Source organism: Oratosquilla oratoria, chromosome 25 (genome assembly GCF_046742065.1).
Source record: "Oratosquilla oratoria isolate Oo_2021 chromosome 25, ASM4674206v1, whole genome shotgun sequence".
Classification (NCBI taxonomy): domain Eukaryota; kingdom Metazoa; phylum Arthropoda; class Malacostraca; order Stomatopoda; family Squillidae; genus Oratosquilla; species Oratosquilla oratoria.
Window position 1 is genome coordinate 26438726 of NC_134801.1, and position 20000 is coordinate 26458725.

The 20000-nt window shown below is 42.4% G+C and overlaps 1 protein-coding gene across 1 annotated transcript in view; it reads right to left on the minus strand.

Annotated features, from left to right (window-relative positions):
• LOC143038876 (uncharacterized) overlaps positions 1–20000 on the minus strand; it is a 259742-nt gene that overhangs the window by 10332 nt on the left and 229410 nt on the right. The window contains exons 10-15 of the mRNA XM_076208541.1: positions 19194–19461; positions 18541–18679; positions 18125–18243; positions 16544–16677; positions 15424–15580; positions 14859–15062 (exon numbers count right to left, since the gene is read on the minus strand). Coding sequence (XP_076064656.1) covers positions 14859–15062; positions 15424–15580; positions 16544–16677; positions 18125–18243; positions 18541–18679; positions 19194–19461 — 1021 coding nt within the window. The remainder of the gene's footprint in view (positions 1–14858; positions 15063–15423; positions 15581–16543; positions 16678–18124; positions 18244–18540; positions 18680–19193; positions 19462–20000) is intronic.

The following is a 20000-nucleotide window of genomic DNA, read 5'->3' on the forward strand; positions in this document are numbered from 1 at the left end:
ATATATTATGTTATATTATGTTATGCTATTATGTTATATTACATTATATCATATCATATTATATTATATTATATTACCGGTATATCATATTATATTATATTATATCATATTATATTATATTATATTATATTATATTATATTATATTATATTATACTATATTATACTATATTATATTATATTATATCATATCATATCATATTATATTATATCATATTATATTATATCATATTATATTATATTATATTATATTTTATCATATTATATTATATCATATTGTATCTAAATATACTATATTATAACATATACTATATTGTATTATATCATATTACATTTACTCATACCATATATCATATACTATATTGTATTATATTATGTTATATTAAACCATATCATTGGTTAATATTATATTATATCATTATATACATTATAATATAATATGTACTACATTATAGTTGTGTGTTATATTGTTAACATAACTATCATATTTATACTGTACTTCTGTAGGAGTGTAGGATACTAATCAGGAAAACTCGAGGCATAAGTCATTATTACATCATCATAAGTATATATTAAGGAAGTTAGCCACAGTGTTTAGGAGGGTGTGTGAAAGAAGGAAGTTGAAGATAAATGTGGGTAAAAGTAAGAAGATGAGATATACAAGGGGAGAGGATGGTAGCAGATTGAAAGCAAATATTAAGGGAGAGAGACTGGAGGAAGTTGATAGCTTTAGACACCTGGGTGCAAATGTAGCGGGAAAGGGAGGAGTGGAGGTGGAAGTAGAATGTAGATTGAGAAAAGCAACTAAATGCTTTGGATGATTAAAAAGTGTAATTAGAAATAGATATTTGGGAATGGATGCTAAGAGGAGATTGCATGAAGAAGTGATTATACCGACAACACTGTATAGGGCAGAAATATGAAACATAAGAGAGGAAGGGTGAAAGAGTTTAAATGTGTATGAGATGAAATGACTGAGAAGTATGGTAGAGGGTACTAGGTTGGATAGAGTAAGGAACAAGTAGGTGAGGAGGAGAGCATGGGGTAGAAAGGGACTTGGGAGATAGGGTTGATGGAAGAGTACTGGGATAGTTTGGTCACAAGGAAAGAATGAGTGAAGAAAGATTAGTAAAAGACGTGTGGGAGGCGGGATCCGGGCCGGATAGCGACTGTCAAAACAGCGACAGTCATAATAGCGGCTTCATAAGGGCGACGTAATCAGGTGAGCGACTTTCAAAACAGCGACTGTCATAATGGCAACCGCATTATAACAGCGACTGTAACAATAGCGACTTTACTATCAACCGGTCAGAATGGTCGCAGACTTATGTTTCAATTGCTTGTGTTTTCGTGTTTGTATTTACGTGTTCAGTTGTGTTTACTTTGTGAGATAGGTTCAGAATGAAATATGCTCAAAAGGTCACAGGCTTATGTTTCTATCGCTCATGTTTATTTTTTCGTGTTTACATGTTTATGTTCACTTTGTGAGATAAGTTCACTGAAGTGAATTTACTGGTCGGTCGCTCGGTCGTCGGTCATAATAATGTTTGGTTTGTTAAGACTTGAATACAAATTGCAAAAGCCGACAAGAATGTGAAGAAAAACACCAAGTGAGGTGGAAGCCTATATTGGTAGTACAACGTTTCGCTCGTTAGAGCTTTATCAAGAACACTGACATTAGTGCTCACAGAATGTCCCACTACTTGAATATTACTTAATTAAAATAATGGAAGGTCGGCAACAACAAAAGGAACCAACAAGAAGACTAATCCTCACCCGGACACTCTAGCAGGACCATCAAGGATCTGACAAAACAGCAGAACAAAAAGGACGCAAGTTGGGGCAAATCCAATCCTTCCTCCCTCCGTGGGTTGGTGTTCTTCCCCCACCCCTTAACCCACCCCACCCCTCCCTTGCTCGACACCTTCCCCCGTGGTCCTTCCGGCTGACTATATGGCTTTCTGTTGTTTGGATTGACTAACATTTTTCTTTTTAAATCATGTGACATCTATAGCTAGTCCAAATAAAATGTTGTTTTCGATTCCCTTTAGGTTTCAATTTTTTATTACTGAGCAGTCTCATGCAGTTGATGCGATGATGTCGCTGTTATGACAATCGCTCTTATAATACAATCGCTATCATGTGGTCGCTGTTGTGATAGTCGCTGTTTTAAAAGAGTCGCCGTTGTGAAGTCGCTCTATTGACAGCCGCTGTTATTACAGTCGCTATTCGGAACCCGAGCCGTGGGAGGCAGAGGTGGAAGGAGTGAACATGAGGGGTTGACCAAGGATGAGATGGATGTATTGGGGTAAAAGGGGCATTGGAAAAGAGGGTAATGTCTGTTGAGTAAGGAAGGAAGAAAACAGAAGATATGGGTGAGTGGAGAATGTTTGTAATGCTTGGAAGGGAGTGGGTGGGGGATGGGGGGATGAGGGAGTATATGAGAATGTTATTTTGACGTAGTCCAAAGGTATTTTTTCTCGTCTTCTCTTTTTCTGCATGAAGGGACGGAGAAGGGGGTCGCCAATTAAATGAACCAGCCTTGATGTGGATGTGTTGTATCTTGCTACATTCCTTCTGACCCAGATCAGCGGGCGAAATGCAGAGATGACCCGTCATGCAGGAGTCAAGAAAAGAGGGAGGGAGGGAGGGGTGGTGAATGGAAGTGTAGTATGTGGGGATGAAATGGGTGGGAGTGGATTTATGCGTTTGACTTTGTCTACCTCGCTTGTAATGGGGAAAAAGCCATTGGTATATATAAGTAAATATATATATGTAAATATATATATATATATATATATATATATATATATATATATATATATATATATATTGGTAGGAGGCCATGTTGTATACATGATTTCAAGAAATCTACAGCGACAATGGCGTTGTTGAGTTTATATTGGAGCTTTAATTTCTCTCGTGCAACAAGTTTCTGTGATGATTCCAAATAGCTGAGAAGGTGTCCAAAAGACATTAGGTGCGGTTTTCTCTTTTTTCATTCTCCTATACGTATTTCGACCTTACTCGGTCATCCTCAGGGAGGGAGTAACAATAGTTGGTGATTAAATGGGTTCAAATACAGGCCGTACATTGGCCGAACACTGGGAGAGGTCATTTCATGTAGCCGTGATCCGTAGCGCTGCGTACGTGGAAGTAGCAAGTTGAATTCCTTAACCTTGGACTCAACTGCCACTACATGTCCAAGCCCTACCACCTCCACAAGAAAATCGAAATGGAACTGCTCCTAGCCAATATACACCAACTAGAAAAAGAGAAAAAGATTACTACAAACCCCAATCTAACATCTGAAATATGTGCTGAAGTCAATAAACGAAGCGGACACCACAATACCTCCCTACTCACACCCCCTCTTCGGAAAGCAGCCAAGGAACTGAAAGAGCAGGATAATATCGTCATACGTAGGGCAGATAAATCTTCCATCTACGTCCTACTTGACAAGGAAGAATACGTCGGAAAGATGAAAACCATACTAGATGACACCAACAAATTCAAAATCATCACAACTAACCGCACCCTGGATCTGAGAAAGAAACTCAACAAGATCATCAGAAAAAACAACTTAACAGCAGGCACCACCAAACTTCCCCTAGTCGAAGGAGACCACAAACTTGGATATGCCTTTGGGAATGTTAAAACGCACAAGCCTGGAAACCCCCTCCGCCCTATCATCAGTCAAACACCTACAGTTACCTACAAACTTGCCAAACGCCTTAACTCCCTAATAACCCCATACATCCCAACCTCCTACAGCCTAAAATCTTCGCAGGAATTCCTCACCATCCTTGAATCCTCCCAACCAGTAGGGGTCATAGCCTCATTAGATGTCGAGAATCTGTTCACAAATGTGCCAGTAAAAGAGACTATTGACCTCATCTGCCAGAGTATCTACCACAAGCCCAACTCAACACCCCTCGCCGTCCCTGAAGCAATCCTCCGAGAACTCCTTGAAATCTGCACGATGGAAGCTCCCTTCTACGGTCCAGATGGGAAAATGCGCGTACAGGTAGACGGCGTGGCAATGGGATCCCCCCTTGGACCACTCTTCGCCAACTTCTATATGGGATCCATCGAAGAGAAAATCTTCAACGACCATCCTGACATGCAGCCCTGTATCTACGCCCGGTATGTTGACGACATTTGTATTAGCGCAAAAGATTCCCAATCAGTAACTCAACTCTCACACACATTCAAGAAACATTCAACCCTCAATTACACCTATGAACAACAACGCAACGATGGCACCCTCCCATTCTTAGATATACTAGTAGGCACAGCCTCAGATCGATTCACGACTGAAGTCTACGTCAAAGACACTAACCTCGGTTTCTGTCTTAACGGCAGTAGCGAATGCCCAGAACGCTACAAACAAAGCGTCATCCGATCACTAGTGAACCGAGCCTTCTCCCACAACAGTACATGGAAAACCACGAATAACGAACTCCAACGTATAACAACACTACTCGTCAACAACGGCTATCCACTACACTCCATCGAATCCATTATCAAAAACAAGATGGACTCCTTTACCGCCCAACCAACACCCACAAACACCAATATACCAACACTGGACCTGTACTACAAAGGACATATGAACACCGGCTACAAAGAAGACGAAAGAACACTTCGAAATATTATCACACGTAACATTCGACCCAATAACCCAGACACTAAGATATGCCTAATCGTATCCTACAAAACCTCCAAAACACACACCCTGGTTATTAAGAACAACAGCCAGCCCCCCAGCCCTCCTCTACAAGAAGTCAACGTCGTGTATAAGTTTGATTGCCCTGTCGGTGATTGTCAGCACCGCACCTCCTCATACATTGGCATGACTTCTATGACCCTCTCCAAAAGACTCACATACCACCTCCAGAATGGCGCCATCAAAACACACATGACAAAAGAACACAAAACCACCATCACCAGACAAACACTAAACGAAAACACTAAAATAATCTACAAAGCTCACGACCCCCTTCGCCTTAAGATGGCCGAAGTAGTGAACATATACATCGAAAAACCTTCCATTAACATACAACTCACGCCCACAACCACACTCCCAAGCAGTAGACGCACATAACACAAACAATAACACCCCTTTCCACAATCCACAAGGAAGTTGCTACTTCCACGTACGCAGCGCTACGGATCACGGCTACATGAAATGACCTCTCCCAGTGTTCGGCCAATGTACGGCCTGTATTTAAACCCATTTAATCACCAACTATTGTTACTCCCTCCCTGAGGATGACCGAGTAAGGTCGAAATACGTATAGGAGAATTAAAAAAGAGAAAACCGCACCAAATGTCTTTTGGACACCTTCTCAGCTATTTGGAATCATCACAGAAACTTGTTGCACGAGAGAAATTAAAGCTCCAATATAAACTCAACAACGCCATTGTCGCTGTAGATTTCTTGAAATCATATATATATATATATATATATATATATATATATATATATATATATATGTATGTATGTATATACATATATATACATATATATATATATCTATATACAATAAAAAATAAACTTTGTCAGATGTCAATCCGGTCTCTCAATGCCTGACCCTCCCTACGGTAAAACGGGGACACCCGTGTCTTCATCTCAGAGTACACTCACGTAAAGGTATTTCGCACTTATTACGCCGCACGCGTTGTCATCAAGCGGTTGACCGGCGAAATGCCAGAGGAATCCGAGGCCATAAAGAAGAAGCGGCAACGCCACTTTTGGAAATGGGTGACAGATCAGAAAAAAATTCCAAAAGCCGTCCTGCAGTCCAACAGACGGTACCTTTACCAGCTAAGGACCGAACATAGTAAAAAATTCCCCGCTCTATATGCTAAAGTAAAATCTTTCACGACCAAAGAGTCGGTAAGAGAGTTTCATCGAAAAGTCCTTAAATTTAACAGCACTCTACGGGAATTAAAAGACTTTAAATATTGTGATGAAATGTTTGACGAATTAGAGATTTTTGACGGGGATATCACGGACGTGGCTTCCAACAATTTTATGAAACTACTTTGCCGGATACTCAAATTTTGTGAAGAACGGTGCTAAATCTGACCACAGAAACTATCAGATGCACTATCTCGATATGTCATATAAAGCGTTTGTATGCTCCAAACGAGTGAGCAAGTATGCGGTAATGAAAGTAAGGAAAGAAGCGAAGAATAAGAAGAAACAAGACAAAATGCGGATAGCCAAGGACCGGAAAAAACAGATAGAGGAACAGGCGAAGCAGAGGCTAGAAGAAGAAAAAAGGCTTGAAGAAGAGAAACTACATATATATATATATATATATATATATATGTATATATATATATATATATATACATATATATAGCTATATACTGTATATATATGCTGGTAACCCCTTAAGAAAAAGAAACACAGAAATTCCAAGCACTTTCGTGTAATTCACATCCTCAGGGGAGAATACAACTGTATTCTCCCCCTGAGGATGTGAATTAAACGAAAGCGCTTAGGATTTCTGTATTTCTCTTTCTATCGGAGAAATAATATAGGAAGTACAGGAAAAACTCTATATATCGACTACTATCTGTAGTCCTCTTCAGCAGAATAGTTACAAGAAGTTAGAGTGCAGGTATAAATGGAGTAGTGAGGGGGTACAGAAAAGGGGATGGGGAAAGTGGAGGGACTCAGGTTACATGCCCTTGGTATGGTTGGGTCAAGGAAGGACAGTTGGTGGTATTTTGTCCGACCGCTCTTGACATTAATGTGTTGACTACTATCCTCGTAATGCAATCTGGGGGCCACTGACCTTTTGAGATACTGAAGTTAGGATAATGTTTTATTAAAGAAGATTCTACAATTTTCCTACGAAAGCTATAATGTGGTTTAAAAATAATTGCTGCATTATCCCAATCCATTCTGTGGTCTTTTTGGCTGGCATGAAGGAACACCAGCGGAGTTAACTTGTCCAAATTCTATGGATTTTTTATGTTCCTTTAATCTTGTAGACAAATCCCTGCCACACACACACACACACACACACACACACACACACACACACACACACACACACACACACACACACACACACACACACACACACACACACACACACACACACACACACACACACACACACACACACACACACATATATATATATATATATATATATATATATATATATATATGCAACAGTAATCACATAAAACACGTGAATAAAGATATTTTGCTTGAAACCACGAGGAAATCAAAGATAGGAATACTGAACGTTTTCGTCTATTTAAGACATTTTCAAAGTACATAATATCACAACAAAGTACAGCTTAAATACAATAGTGTAGAGAACAGGAGAGGTCACTCAACATAAATACATAAGGGTTGTCTTAGAAAGAAACAAAAATGGAAATAATAAAAGTAATAAGTAATAACAAGAATAAATAGATAAAATGGATGACAATTGACACAGGTGATAAAAGGTCACACAAGATGGCTAAGGCGGAGCTTTGGAACATTTTCCTACAATATGGCTAATGACAAAATTATCTAATTTGAAAACATCAGTGCTTAAATTTAGATTCTCATTAAAAGTTTTTTTAATGAGCCACGATTCAGTTATATTCTTTACCAAATAAGAATTACATGAAACAATTTCTTTGGAATTGTCCCAGTCAATGCAATGGTTGTAGTCTCTAATGTAAGCAAAAATCCCACTTGAAGATTGGCCAGTACGGACACTATACTTGTGCTGGTTCAACCTTAATTTTAATTCCTTGCCAGTCTGACCAATGTAACAAGAATTGCAATTCTTGCAAGGGACAGTGTAGACACAACCAGTCGAATTATCAGGCGAATTCTTGATAAGAATTTCTTTGATTGTATTGTTTTGAAATACAACATTAACATTAAAAACCTTAAGGACACGAGGAAGTTTCACCAAATTGGGATGAAAGGGAAGAACCAAAAGATTATTTTTATTAAAAGGATCTTTTGGGGTAGAATCCTCGTAGGACTTCCTGGCCTTGTATTGTGATCTAACTATCACATGTTTTGGGTATTTCAAGTTTGATGCTATATGATAAATCCTTTTTATTTCTTCATCTAAAAATTCAGGACTACAAACTCTAAAAGCTCTAAGAAACATGGAGGAAAAAACTGAGATCTTAGTATTAAGGTGGTGAGCAGAATGGTAGTGAACAAATGACAAAACGTTAGTGGGTTTACGAAAAACATCAAACCTAAAGTACCTTTCTTTTCTGTGAATGATAACATATAGAAAGGGTAATTTGTTGTCTTGTTTCTCAATTTAAAATTTTATAGAAGGTACTAAATTGTTTAAACTAACTAAAAAATTATCCAAGTTATGAGCAAGTGGCCAAATGCATAGTATGTCATCGATATACCTGTACCAAATAGCATTACGTAGAAGAATACAAGACAACAACTCCCTTTAAAAAGATTCCATATACAAATTACTCAACAGTGGAGACAAGGGATTCCCCATAGCCATGCCAAATCTTTGTGCATAGAATTTTTCATCGAAAACGAATTTGGAATCAACCACACAGAGTTTAATGAGATTAATAATGACATCAACTGGAAGAGACAAAGAATGAAGTTTAAGTTCTTCTTCTAGGAAGGAAAGAAGGTCAAAAACAGGAACACAGGTAAATAACGAATTAACGTCAAAGCTAACTAACTTAAAATCAACAGACATATCAAGATCGTTCAATTTACTAATTAAATCTACATTGTTCCTAATGTGGGAAGTGGAAATAGTCCCAACGAGTGGGCTCAAGACAGAAACAAGCCATTTGGATAATTTGTATGAAACACAACCAGTAGAACTGATAATGGGTCTCATTGGATTATCAGGCTTATGGGTTTTAACTAAGCCATACATATAAGGCATAGAAGGAGAAAAAACAGTTAATTGCTTAATAAGTTGATCATGCCCTTTCAAATAACTTTTGATTTTCCTATTAAAATCTGCGTTAATCGATTCCAAAGGATTCTTGACAAGTTTTGAATATGTAACTTCATCTTTTAACAAAAGTTCCATTTTGTCTACATAATCAACTTTGTTCATAATAACGAAACAGTTACTCTTGTCAGCTCTAGTTACGTGTAGGTCTTTATCCCGTTTTAAATTTTTGTAAGCCAACAAAAAACGTCTAGGACAGTTAGGGATGGCTGGAGCTGTTAATATACCATAAATAAATCCTTTGCAAATATCAATATCTTGCAAGACGTCAATGCTAATTGAGCTCATGCTAGGTAAGGACCTTGCAGGTTTGTTAATAGTACCTCCCTTAGATATAGTCAAAACCCCTTGTGACAAAATTCCTATAATTGTAGATCACATACTGAAAATGTTCCCCTATGTGGAGTAACTCGTTCCCAATCTGTTCCCTTAAACGAAAATGCAGCTGATGTTTTTATCTATCTATCTAAATCATGTCACCTTCTAGCCTCATCGAAGCTCAACTATCGGACTCTATTTTAAAACATTTCCATAGATTAGCAGAAGATTCTAGGATAAGGTAGACAAATTCCCTGGATTATATTACCAACAAGGTATTTTCATGAGATGTACAAAGTCCCTTTTACATTTAAATTCTGACACTTAGGCAGAGATTCACTAAGTAGATATATCTCAGTCAATTAGATCCCAAATCGTCGAAATAGCTCATAATGAATCATGCGGTCATGTAGGAGTTTATAAGACCTGTAACAAAAATTTAGAAATTTTCTTTTGGCCCAATCTAAAAAAGAGCATTAAAGAATATGTTCAAACATCCCATGTTTGTCAGCTGGCTGGTAAACCTAATCAAAAGATGCCTAAAGCCCTTTATCTCCTATCCCTGTGCCAGAGAACCCTTTTGATAAAATTATCATAGACATAATGGGGCCATTGCCTAAAACAAAAAAAGGGAAATCAATACAGTTTGATTATAATGAGTCCACTTACGATATTCCCCGAGGCTTTCCTCATCAAAATGATGTATGCAAAAACCACTGCTAACACTCTGGTAATTTTTTTCACTTGAGTAGGTTTGCCCAAAGAAATCCAGTGTGACAGAGGGACAAATTTCACAAGTGAACTCTTTACCAACGTACTAAAAGAACTAGAGATAAAACAAACTCTGAACAGCTTATCACCCTTTTTGCATTAGAGAAACCGTTCAGGAGTAACTAGGATATTCTTCCTTTGAACTTGTATATGGTCGACAATTGAGAGGACCTCTTAAAGTCTTCAAAAAGTCAATGGTACAATGAGAGCCCTAACCACCACAAGCATGCCGTAAATCAATATTCAGATCAGTTGAAACACCAAATGAAGGTAGTTCGAGACTTTTCTTTAGAGAACCTTAGACTGGCTCAATCTAAAATGAAAGAATATTTTAATGTTAAGACTAAAGTAAGATATTTTAAGCCTGGTAATGAATTCTTACTTTGTTTGTCAATTTCAGGGGCTCCCCTTTCAAATAAAATTCAAGATTCATATGCTGTGCCCCATAGATTATATAAATGAAATTACATTGTACGTACGCCAAACAGACGCAAAGACTCAAAAATAGTTCATATAAGTTTAATGAAACTATACCACCGAAGATACCCTATTGATGAACTACGGAGACTAATAGCATTAATTTCAAATGTTATTCCTCTTGATTTTACCCTTAACCTCCCAAATACACAAGAACCCCTAACTACACCTTGCTTGGCAATCCAGAGACATTACTCTCTAACTTTCTTCCATCACACCGCGATAACATCATGAATCTCCTTACTAAATACCGTATGGTGTGTAGAGACCGCCCTAGTCTCTGTACCATTGCCGAGCACGACATCGTGCCTAAGTCTAATATTCCTCCTATTCGCCAGAGTCCATACAGCTTACCCTATGACAAACTCAGATTGTTCGAGCAGGTGTCAACTATCTACTGGAGTGCTATCTTGGTGTTCTCGTGGCTGAAATCTTAATTTACACTGGCCATAACCCCTTGGCTGATATTTAGCGCTCCAATCATTTAATTTTTGTATGGCCCACACACGCGGAGAAGATAACATTATTGCCGACACCTTGTCAAGAGGAACATATAATTTTCCACTTCCCATATCGTACTATCATCCAGCTCAGCTTGCTCCCTCTACGCTGGACTTCAACTTGTGTGTGTGTGGTGGGGGGAGGGGTTATCACGACCCGCGTGATGAAAAATCCTGTAGTGTTTTAGCCTGTTGGATTTCAAGTTAAAACATGTAGAGCCGGCTTGGGCATTTTTACGTCTGTTCCTCTCCTACAAGTTCCAACTTACTAAGCTCCTCCACATTTTGCAGGTATATATATATAAGGCGGCCGAGCGTGACTCTCGCTCTCTCTTGGTCTCGCTCTGACTACATCCAGATTTGCGGGGTAACCGCCTCTTTCTCCCCTTCTGTCTCCAAGGTCTCGTTGCTGCCAGTTGGCGTTTCCAGCCTCAGTTTTGTCATTAATAAGTATTAGTTCGTACTATCTGTGGCATAGTGTCATAAGGTGCCCTGGCATTCGACACGAGCAGGGCACTGTAGGGTTGCATCGTAGTGTTGTAGGGTGCCCTAACCACCAGACGGTTTCCAGTATAAGGACTCTTTGTCACGGTCACAAGGACTTCATTGATACATGTGTACGACGTGGTATCGTCTCCCTTCTGCTTAAGGAGAACGACGTTCCCCCCACGTTTGTCTATACTAGTCTCCCATACAGAGAGTATCCAGCGCTCTCACTCCTGTACGCTTGCGTCGCAATAAATATTTCAAACATCGTCCCTCCCGCGTTTCAGCTGCACACATATGATAAACATGGCGCAATGAGTAGGATAGTACTTGAAATTGCTTGCAACGTACAGCAGTGAAACGTGGGACGATATGTGAATCGGTGGCGCATACGTGAACGGAGCACTGACGGAACTAGACCAGTAGGCGACAGTGAACACGCTGGACCGCAAGTGCAGTGCCGATTACAGTGTGCATGCATGGGGCCATAAAAAATCGTGTGATAGTGATAGTGACACGCCTTTGTGCACGTAGTGGTGCAAACAAAGAGGCTTTCACCCCACTGCTTGGCCATACCTGCCGCGGACGTCATCCTGCACGAGGCCCAGACCACTTACGCAGGCCGCGCAAACAAGGAGCCCTTTATCCTGTTTCACCCGGTTTGCCGCGAGTGTTACCCACGCGGAGCTCAGCTGAGTCGCACAGGCCTTTATCACCGCCTCTGCTCCCTCGTTGCAATTACGTCACTGCAGGAGATGGCGACGCCACTGTCGCCTACAGGAGGCATTGGTGGTAACCATCTCGGACGCCCAGTAGGACCTATACACATACGCCGTGTCGCCATGCAAAGGGTTCCGCGCCAGACGCACGCACCCCCGCCCCCGCGCCTTCTCCCGAGAAGGCTGGTACCTGCCTTCCTGGTGCCTTCCGGCCCATTGCCTTCACCACCTGTCAGCGCCCGCGCTGTGCTGCCTTACACAGGTGCAGACATCACGGAGATATCAAGAACCCTCCATCGCCGCTTTCGGCGCAGACGACGCAGCCGACATATCTCACATGCCCCCGCAAAAGGGACGCTACCGGCCGACCGCCCTCCACCTGTCAGCGCCCGCGTCGTGCTGCCTGACAAAGGTGCGGGCATCACAGGGATAGACACTCGGCAGCTAGGCACGTTGAAGACATCTGGAGCCAGCCTACAGACGCCGTTCTTGGCGCCGAGGACGCGGCCGACATATCTCACATGCCCCCCGCAATTGAACGCTTCCGGACTATCTCATCGTCGAACACAGGGACCACAACACCGCCATACAGATTCACGGGGAGGTCCGAACACCCCTCCACCTCCTTCGGCTTCCCGGATCTTGTCCTGGCGATGACATACACGAACAGGTGTGCCAAGCTAACATTGCCTATTGGCAACTCACCGGCCGCCACTCGCGACAACTTCCTACGGGACATTAATGACGTGCTGGTCTCCAAGGACGACCCCAGCACCGCTCCCCTAGGAAAGACAATGTTTCTCTCCTCCCCCCTTGTGAGAATCCACCTGCAAACCAACGTGACGTTCCTCGTCGCCCACATGCCCAGACCGATACCATTCGCATTTCTGGTTCAAGCGAAGGAAGACATTGACTCAGTGGTGCAGCAAGGTATTGTCACGCCTGTAGTAAGGCGAGCTCTGCCCTCTCTGCACGGTGGAGGACTTGCCGTCCTCGTGCGTGGACTTCCTTCGATTCCGCCCCCGACGTAGTGTGCATGCAGGACTGAAATACCGGGCACCTCCGCCTTGTCCAGTGTGTTCCACGGTTTCCGGCGGACGCCGAAACCTGACACGCCACTACCGCTGGAGAAGCTTGCTTCCACCTGGGCCGCATCCAAATTCAAGCCAATCCCGCTTGGATGGCCCCACTTCTCGTGGATGACGGATCATCGTCCGCTCGTCTCCATCCTTACGTCAGGAGCGCCGTCACTGGCAATACCGGCACTTCGCGGTAACGACCTGTCACCCGCCGCCGACGCCGACGGGACCCTCTGGAGACTACGGGTCGCGGCACGGATAAGCCCCGCCTACGGTCACTCGCTTATCTGCGTGACCTCCAGGCCTCAGACCGCCGCGCCCTACTCAACTCCATCCCAGCATATTGGAGGCTCCAAAACTCCCTTTCCGCCGACGAGGATTGGCGCTGTTCAACCAGCGCATTGCCGCCCCGCCATCTACAGGAGCGACCACCGGCCTCCGAAGACGCTGCCCCGTCGCGTCCCATCCCTCGGTGGAGGACCTGCCGTCTTCATGCGCAGATTCTCCCAATTTTGCCTCCGCCTCTCGCCCCGGCTCACGGGTAAGCATACCTCTCGCCATGGTCATGCGAGCACGGAGGTGGGGGAGGTAAGCGTAGTGCTATAAGGTGCCCTGGCATTCGACACGAGCAGGGCACCATAGGGTTGCATCATAGTGTGGTAGGGTGCCCCAACCACCAGACGATTTCCAGTGCAAGGACTCTTTGTCACGGCCACAAGGACTTCATTGATACATGCGACGTGGCATCGCCTCCCTTCTGCTTAAGGAGAACGACGTTGTCCCCACGTCTGTCTATACCAGTCTCCCATACAGAGATCATCCAACGCTCTCACTGCTGTACGCTTACGTCAAAATAAAGATTTCAAACATCATCCCTCCCGCGTTTCACATTTGACAAACACTATCAACCGTGAACATTATCACTCTAGGATCTCTCAAGTGTGATTTAGCTTAGGGTGTACTTGTTAGGGAAAGCGATCTTTAGCTTAAGATGTACTAGTTAGGGAAAGTGACATTTAGTTTAGGATGTATTGATTAAGGAAAGTGATATTTAGCAAAGGATTTATGTTTATGTCCGTTAGGAAAATTACGTTGCACTGTATAGCTGTATTGTTGCTGCACTCGAATGAAGGTATACGAGATTGCCATATTTATCTTACTTATCATGATAAATGTTATTTCACTTTTGGTTACCTGTCTTTGAAAAAAACAGTCTCTTGAAATATACTTCTCTATTCTATTCATGAGGAAAGCACTCGCCAAAACCAATAAATTTTTCTCTCACTTGCATTTTTTACCTATCATGCGGAGTCGCTAGAACAGTTTAGACGTATATATATATATATATATATATATATATATATATATATATATATATATGAGTGTGTGTGTGTGTGTGTGTGTGTGTGTGTGTGTGTGTGTGTGTGTGTGTGTGTGTGTGTGTGTGTGTATTTTCGCGCGCGTGTGTGTGTATGTGTGCGTGTATGTACGTGTGTGTGTGTATACGTATGTTGCATGGTTACCTTGTCTGAGCAGAGGACGCCAGCGTCCTCCTCGTGGCCACAGTCGCTCTTGCCCCAGGTGAAGGTGCCGCAGTGACCGATCCACGACTCGGTCCCGCGACACTTTATGTCGTCGAGCAGGATGGTGCCCCGGCCGGTTCCCAGCATCGCTCTCGGGTACGGCACGGCCACACCATTGTTGTACCCAAGTCCCCGGCAGATCACCTGGTGTGGGCAGGAAGTGGGAGTCAGTGAGTGGAGTGTATAAAGTTGGGTTAGTTTTCATTGGTAAAAGAAAGATAAGGAGTAGGTGATTGAATGGTATTGGGAAGGATAGGGGGTAGACGTATTGAGAGAAAAAGAGAGTAAGGGGGGAGGGAGAGATAAGTTGAAACACATTAAGAGAGCCGGGCTGACCAACTCCAAAATCTCCAAAAGTATCAAATCACACTAGATGGTCGTGTCAAGGACACAATCAATCTTCAGACGTAAACTCAGACAACACAGATGAGACAGACAACCTTCTGGAGATGAGGGAAGACCTCGACTCCTCGACCTCGACCCCTCCTCCCACTCTCAAACTTACTTTAGCAGCATTTTTGTCGAAGTTGTCGTCACAGATGGTTCCCCACTGGCCGTCCTTCTTGACGTAGACGACGCCCATGACCTCGCCCACCCTGCTCACCTTCGTCGACTCCACCCGAATTCCGGCGATGTCTTCGCACATCTTGGCCGATTCGTCGCTGAGGGGGGAAGGGGAAGTGGGACTTAGTTCATGGTAATCTGTTACACCGTAGGTACCAACAACGGTCATCTGCTTGCAAGTGGTGGTCCAGCAAGATGGATGTTAGGGCGTCCATCTTCAAAGCCCATCAACACCCTTACGTCTTAAGGCGCTGCTTCGAGTGGTTGACACCCCAGACCGGCCCAAGATCTCTGTATCATCTTCGACTGTATTTCCTCTACTTTTTCTCACAGAAACTAACAACCGGTGCCTACACTCCTCCGTCAACTACTATAAGTCGGTGACATAAAAAAAGTTCCAAACTAAAACAACACAAACAATAGTTCAACGCTTGCATCTATAGAGATCCATAGGAAGGCCTGAGGACTATTATCAGACGCTATAAGGCTGCAGTTTTCCAGTTAGTGTAACTCGAGGCAAAACATACGAGTATTATTACTGCCACACTGTACTTCGGACAGCTACCACCTCGGTAAGTAATCTTAGAGGAACACCCTAGAAAGGCCGTTGGTGCCTTCTCTTCTGCCACACAAAGTGCATGAAACAGGGTATTGGAGTAATTGTGTGTGTGTGTGTGTGTGTGTGTGTGTGTGTGTGTGTGTGTGTGTGTGTGTGTGTGTGTGTGTGTGTGTGTGTGTGTGTGTGTGTGTGTGTGTGTGTGTGTGTGTGTGTGTGTGCGTCATAAAACTTCTAACGAGCTCGATAGTATAATATTTGTGCTTACAAAGCCTTACGACCAACGCTTATCCCTGCGCCCGTCCACCCGGGACTCCAGGAGGAGAGGTTAAAGTGGTTTAGGACAAAAATATTTTGGTAAAAAGATCACTCCTAAACCAAGAAAAATTCACTGGCATTAGTTTCACAGACACCAGTCTGCTTAGAGAAGCTTTTGAGTCTTAATTATAGATTAAGAACCCTCTCGGCAATAGAACGAGCTCATGGACGTTAGGTACCACCTCACCTGGAGTCTGGGCAGTCCCGCCGACCGTCACAGACCTGGCGTCGGTCCACGCACCTCCCCGTCGAGCCGCATTGGAACTTGTCGGCTGCGCAGGCGGCTGGTTGCCCTCGCCTCCGACACACCACTCCGGCGATCTGTGGGATTCAGAGATGGTAACAGTGATATTGATTGAAATATTGGTAATAGTGAAAATTGTAATGACTGTGATTATAGTAATAGTGACAATGATAGCAGCAATAATTATAATGATATTAGTGGTAATAATAATGATAATAATAATAATAATAATAATGATAATAATAATAATAATAATAATAATAATAATAATAATAATAATAATAATAATAATAATAATAATAATAATAATAATAATAATAATAATAATAATAATAATAATAATAATAATAATAATAATAATAATAATAATAATAATAATAATAATAATAATAATAATAATAATAATAATAATAATAATAATAATAATAATAATAATAATAATAATAATAATGATAATACATACATGCATACATACACATACGGTACATATACCAAAGGCTTTTCCCCCTTACAAGGGAGGTAGCCCCCCCCAAAAAAAAATAATAATAATAAAGGCATAGAAACCACTCCCACCCATTCCATTCCTTACATACTCCACTCCCCTCTACTCTCTTCCCTCCCTCTTATCTTTTCACCTCCTGGATGACGGGTCGTTCCTGCATCTTATCCACTGCACTGGGTCAGAAGCAGTGTCGCAAGACATAGCACATCCACAGCAAGGCCGCTTCATTAAATCGGCGACTACCCCCTCTCTCCATCCCCTCATGCAGAAAAGGAGAAGACGGGGAGAGATTCCTTCGGGCTGCGTCAATTTATTTCTTATACATACTCCCTCACCCCCATCCCCCACCCACTCTCCTTCATGCATTACAGCATCATCCATGCACAACCATTCTCCATTCACCCCTATCTTCTGTCATCTCCCGTCCTTCCTCAACAGACACTTCCCAATGGCCCTTTTACAGTGGTGTCCGCACAATCACTCCTTCATACAATCTCCTCTTAGCATCCACTTCCAAATGTCTATTCCTCATTACACTTTTTAATCCACTAAAGCATTTACTTGCTTCTCTCAATCTACATACTACCTCCACCTCCACTCCTCCCTTTCCTGCCACATTCGCACTCAAGTATCTAAAACTATCCACTTCCTCCAGTCTCTCTCCCTTAATACTCACTTCCAGTCTGCTGCCCCTTTCTCCCCATGTACATCTCATCACCTTACATTTACCCACATTTTCTTCAACTTCCTTCTTTTTGTACACCTTCCCAAACTCTGTCACTAACTTCCTCAATCCCTCCTCTGATCCTGCTACAAGTGCTGTGTCGTCAGCAAACATCCTCCTATCCTCCTTGTTCCACACATCATCTTTGCATAATAATAACAGTAGTAGTAATAATGATGATAATGATAACAATAGTAGTAGTAATAATAATAGTATTAACAAAGAGTTATGATAATAATGATAATTACAATGATGATAATAATAATAATTCCGAATGTTAGTGCGGGTGTATACTGACCTCTCTGGGCGCGCAGTCGTGGATCCCGATGCCGGAAGAGGCGCAGTCGAAGAACGACCTCTCGTTACCTCGGCACCGCACGTTGTCCAACCAGAACTTCGTAGAACTCCGTAAGGAGGCTGTGGTGAACAAAACAAGCATTGGATATTACGTGGACTAGTTCGACTGATCCCCTCAACGCGGGAATACATTTCACAGATCGTGTTTTTCCGTTGTTGATTCTAATCCTTTCATTACTATTCATAGCTTCTACATTTGGTGTAGCTGCCGTCAGGCGATTTTATTTAGTGGAAGGAAATCTCCTGCACAGCGAAAGGGTAAGATCTTTCACGATTTCTGTAACTCTTTCACATTTATTTATTGGATATACAATTTGTCTCTCAAAGGGTAACATTATGACGTCATGTCGTACTTACTTGTGTCCTTCAGGCCGAACTCGTCATTCCAGGTGTATCTGTCAGCGCCCTCGTGTCCAAGACCTTTGCAAAGGAGGTCTCCCTCTGCGAAGCCAAAGCCGTCGTCGCAGACGTATCCCCATTCTCCTTTCACTCGTACCTAAATGCAGGATATAGATAAATATATACTTGAATGAGCTTCGTTGGTGTGGCAACATTGTATTTATGTATTGTTGCAGTCATTCAAACCTAACCCATGATATATCAGAGCTATGCAAGCATATCTCACGCACTGATATTCATAGTTGAGAAATGTCACTTTTGTTAGGATAAACAAGTGGAGACTCTAAGTAAAGAATAATATCCCGAAATATGTAGAACCCTGTACTACAGTACCTATACTCATTCTAATTATTTAAGTGTAATAAAAGGGATAGCGTACGAGTACTTGATGAATTTCATCATCAGCCGTATGCAGATGGCGATGAATGTACAGTTGCTTACTCTGTACTATACCGGCCATTATCTAAGGAGCTGTGAGGCTTGCACAGCATTAGCTGATATACTTACGACTAATCAGTATCGTAAATACGCTTGCTATAGCTTTTTTCACAAAAGACACCATTCCTTGCAGTGCGGTACTTGGAAGTAAAACTGGTCGTGCGCACACCCACCTGTATGTTGCCTTCGTGTGGTCCTTTGCCGCCAACGAGTCTGGTTTCGTAGCGGAGAGAGGCGGAGGCCGCAACGCACTGGCTCTCGTCGCTGCCGTCGCCGCAGTCGTCTTTGCCGTCGCAAAGCGCCGTCTTGGCGACGCACTTGCCGTTGGCACACGTGTGCCGATCGCTGCACGTCAACCTACGTCCTTTCATTTCGTAGAAGGACTCGCTTTGGGAAGGCTCGAGTCCGCTGAGGCCCACGTTGTTGCGGTTGAGAACGCAGCTAAAAGAGCAAAAGGTGGAGTGTGAAGAGGAGAGGGAAATGCGACGGTTCGCGGTGGGGGCTTGGCGATTTCAGAGCAAAAATCCAGGTAATAGCCTCAACGTGTATTTAGTCCTAATAGCCCACTTCTATCCCTAAGTTTGAGAGAGAGAGAAGTTATGAATGAATGCTAAAGTCACTGGCACATGTCCTCTCACTGCCTCTGAACAAAAATGTGTAGTAAATATAAGCTACATTGTCTTAAATATAGTTTTGTTTAATCTCATGATGGGTTATGCGATTTTTATCTTTATTCTAGCTGCCGCCAGGTAATATTAGTCAGCTGATAGGACCACTCCTCCGCAGCGAAAGAGTCAAGCGAAATTGCCCTAGTGCAAGGGCAACAAAAATGACAGCTGCGCAATCAAATTTAGGTGATTGGTGACCAGACTTTGGTCTGTGAATGTGCAATAGGCTCTCTTCATTTGACCCTTTCGATACTGACGTAAATTTTAGGATTTTGATCTGTAAGACGCCAGATGATTTTGTTCAGCATAGAG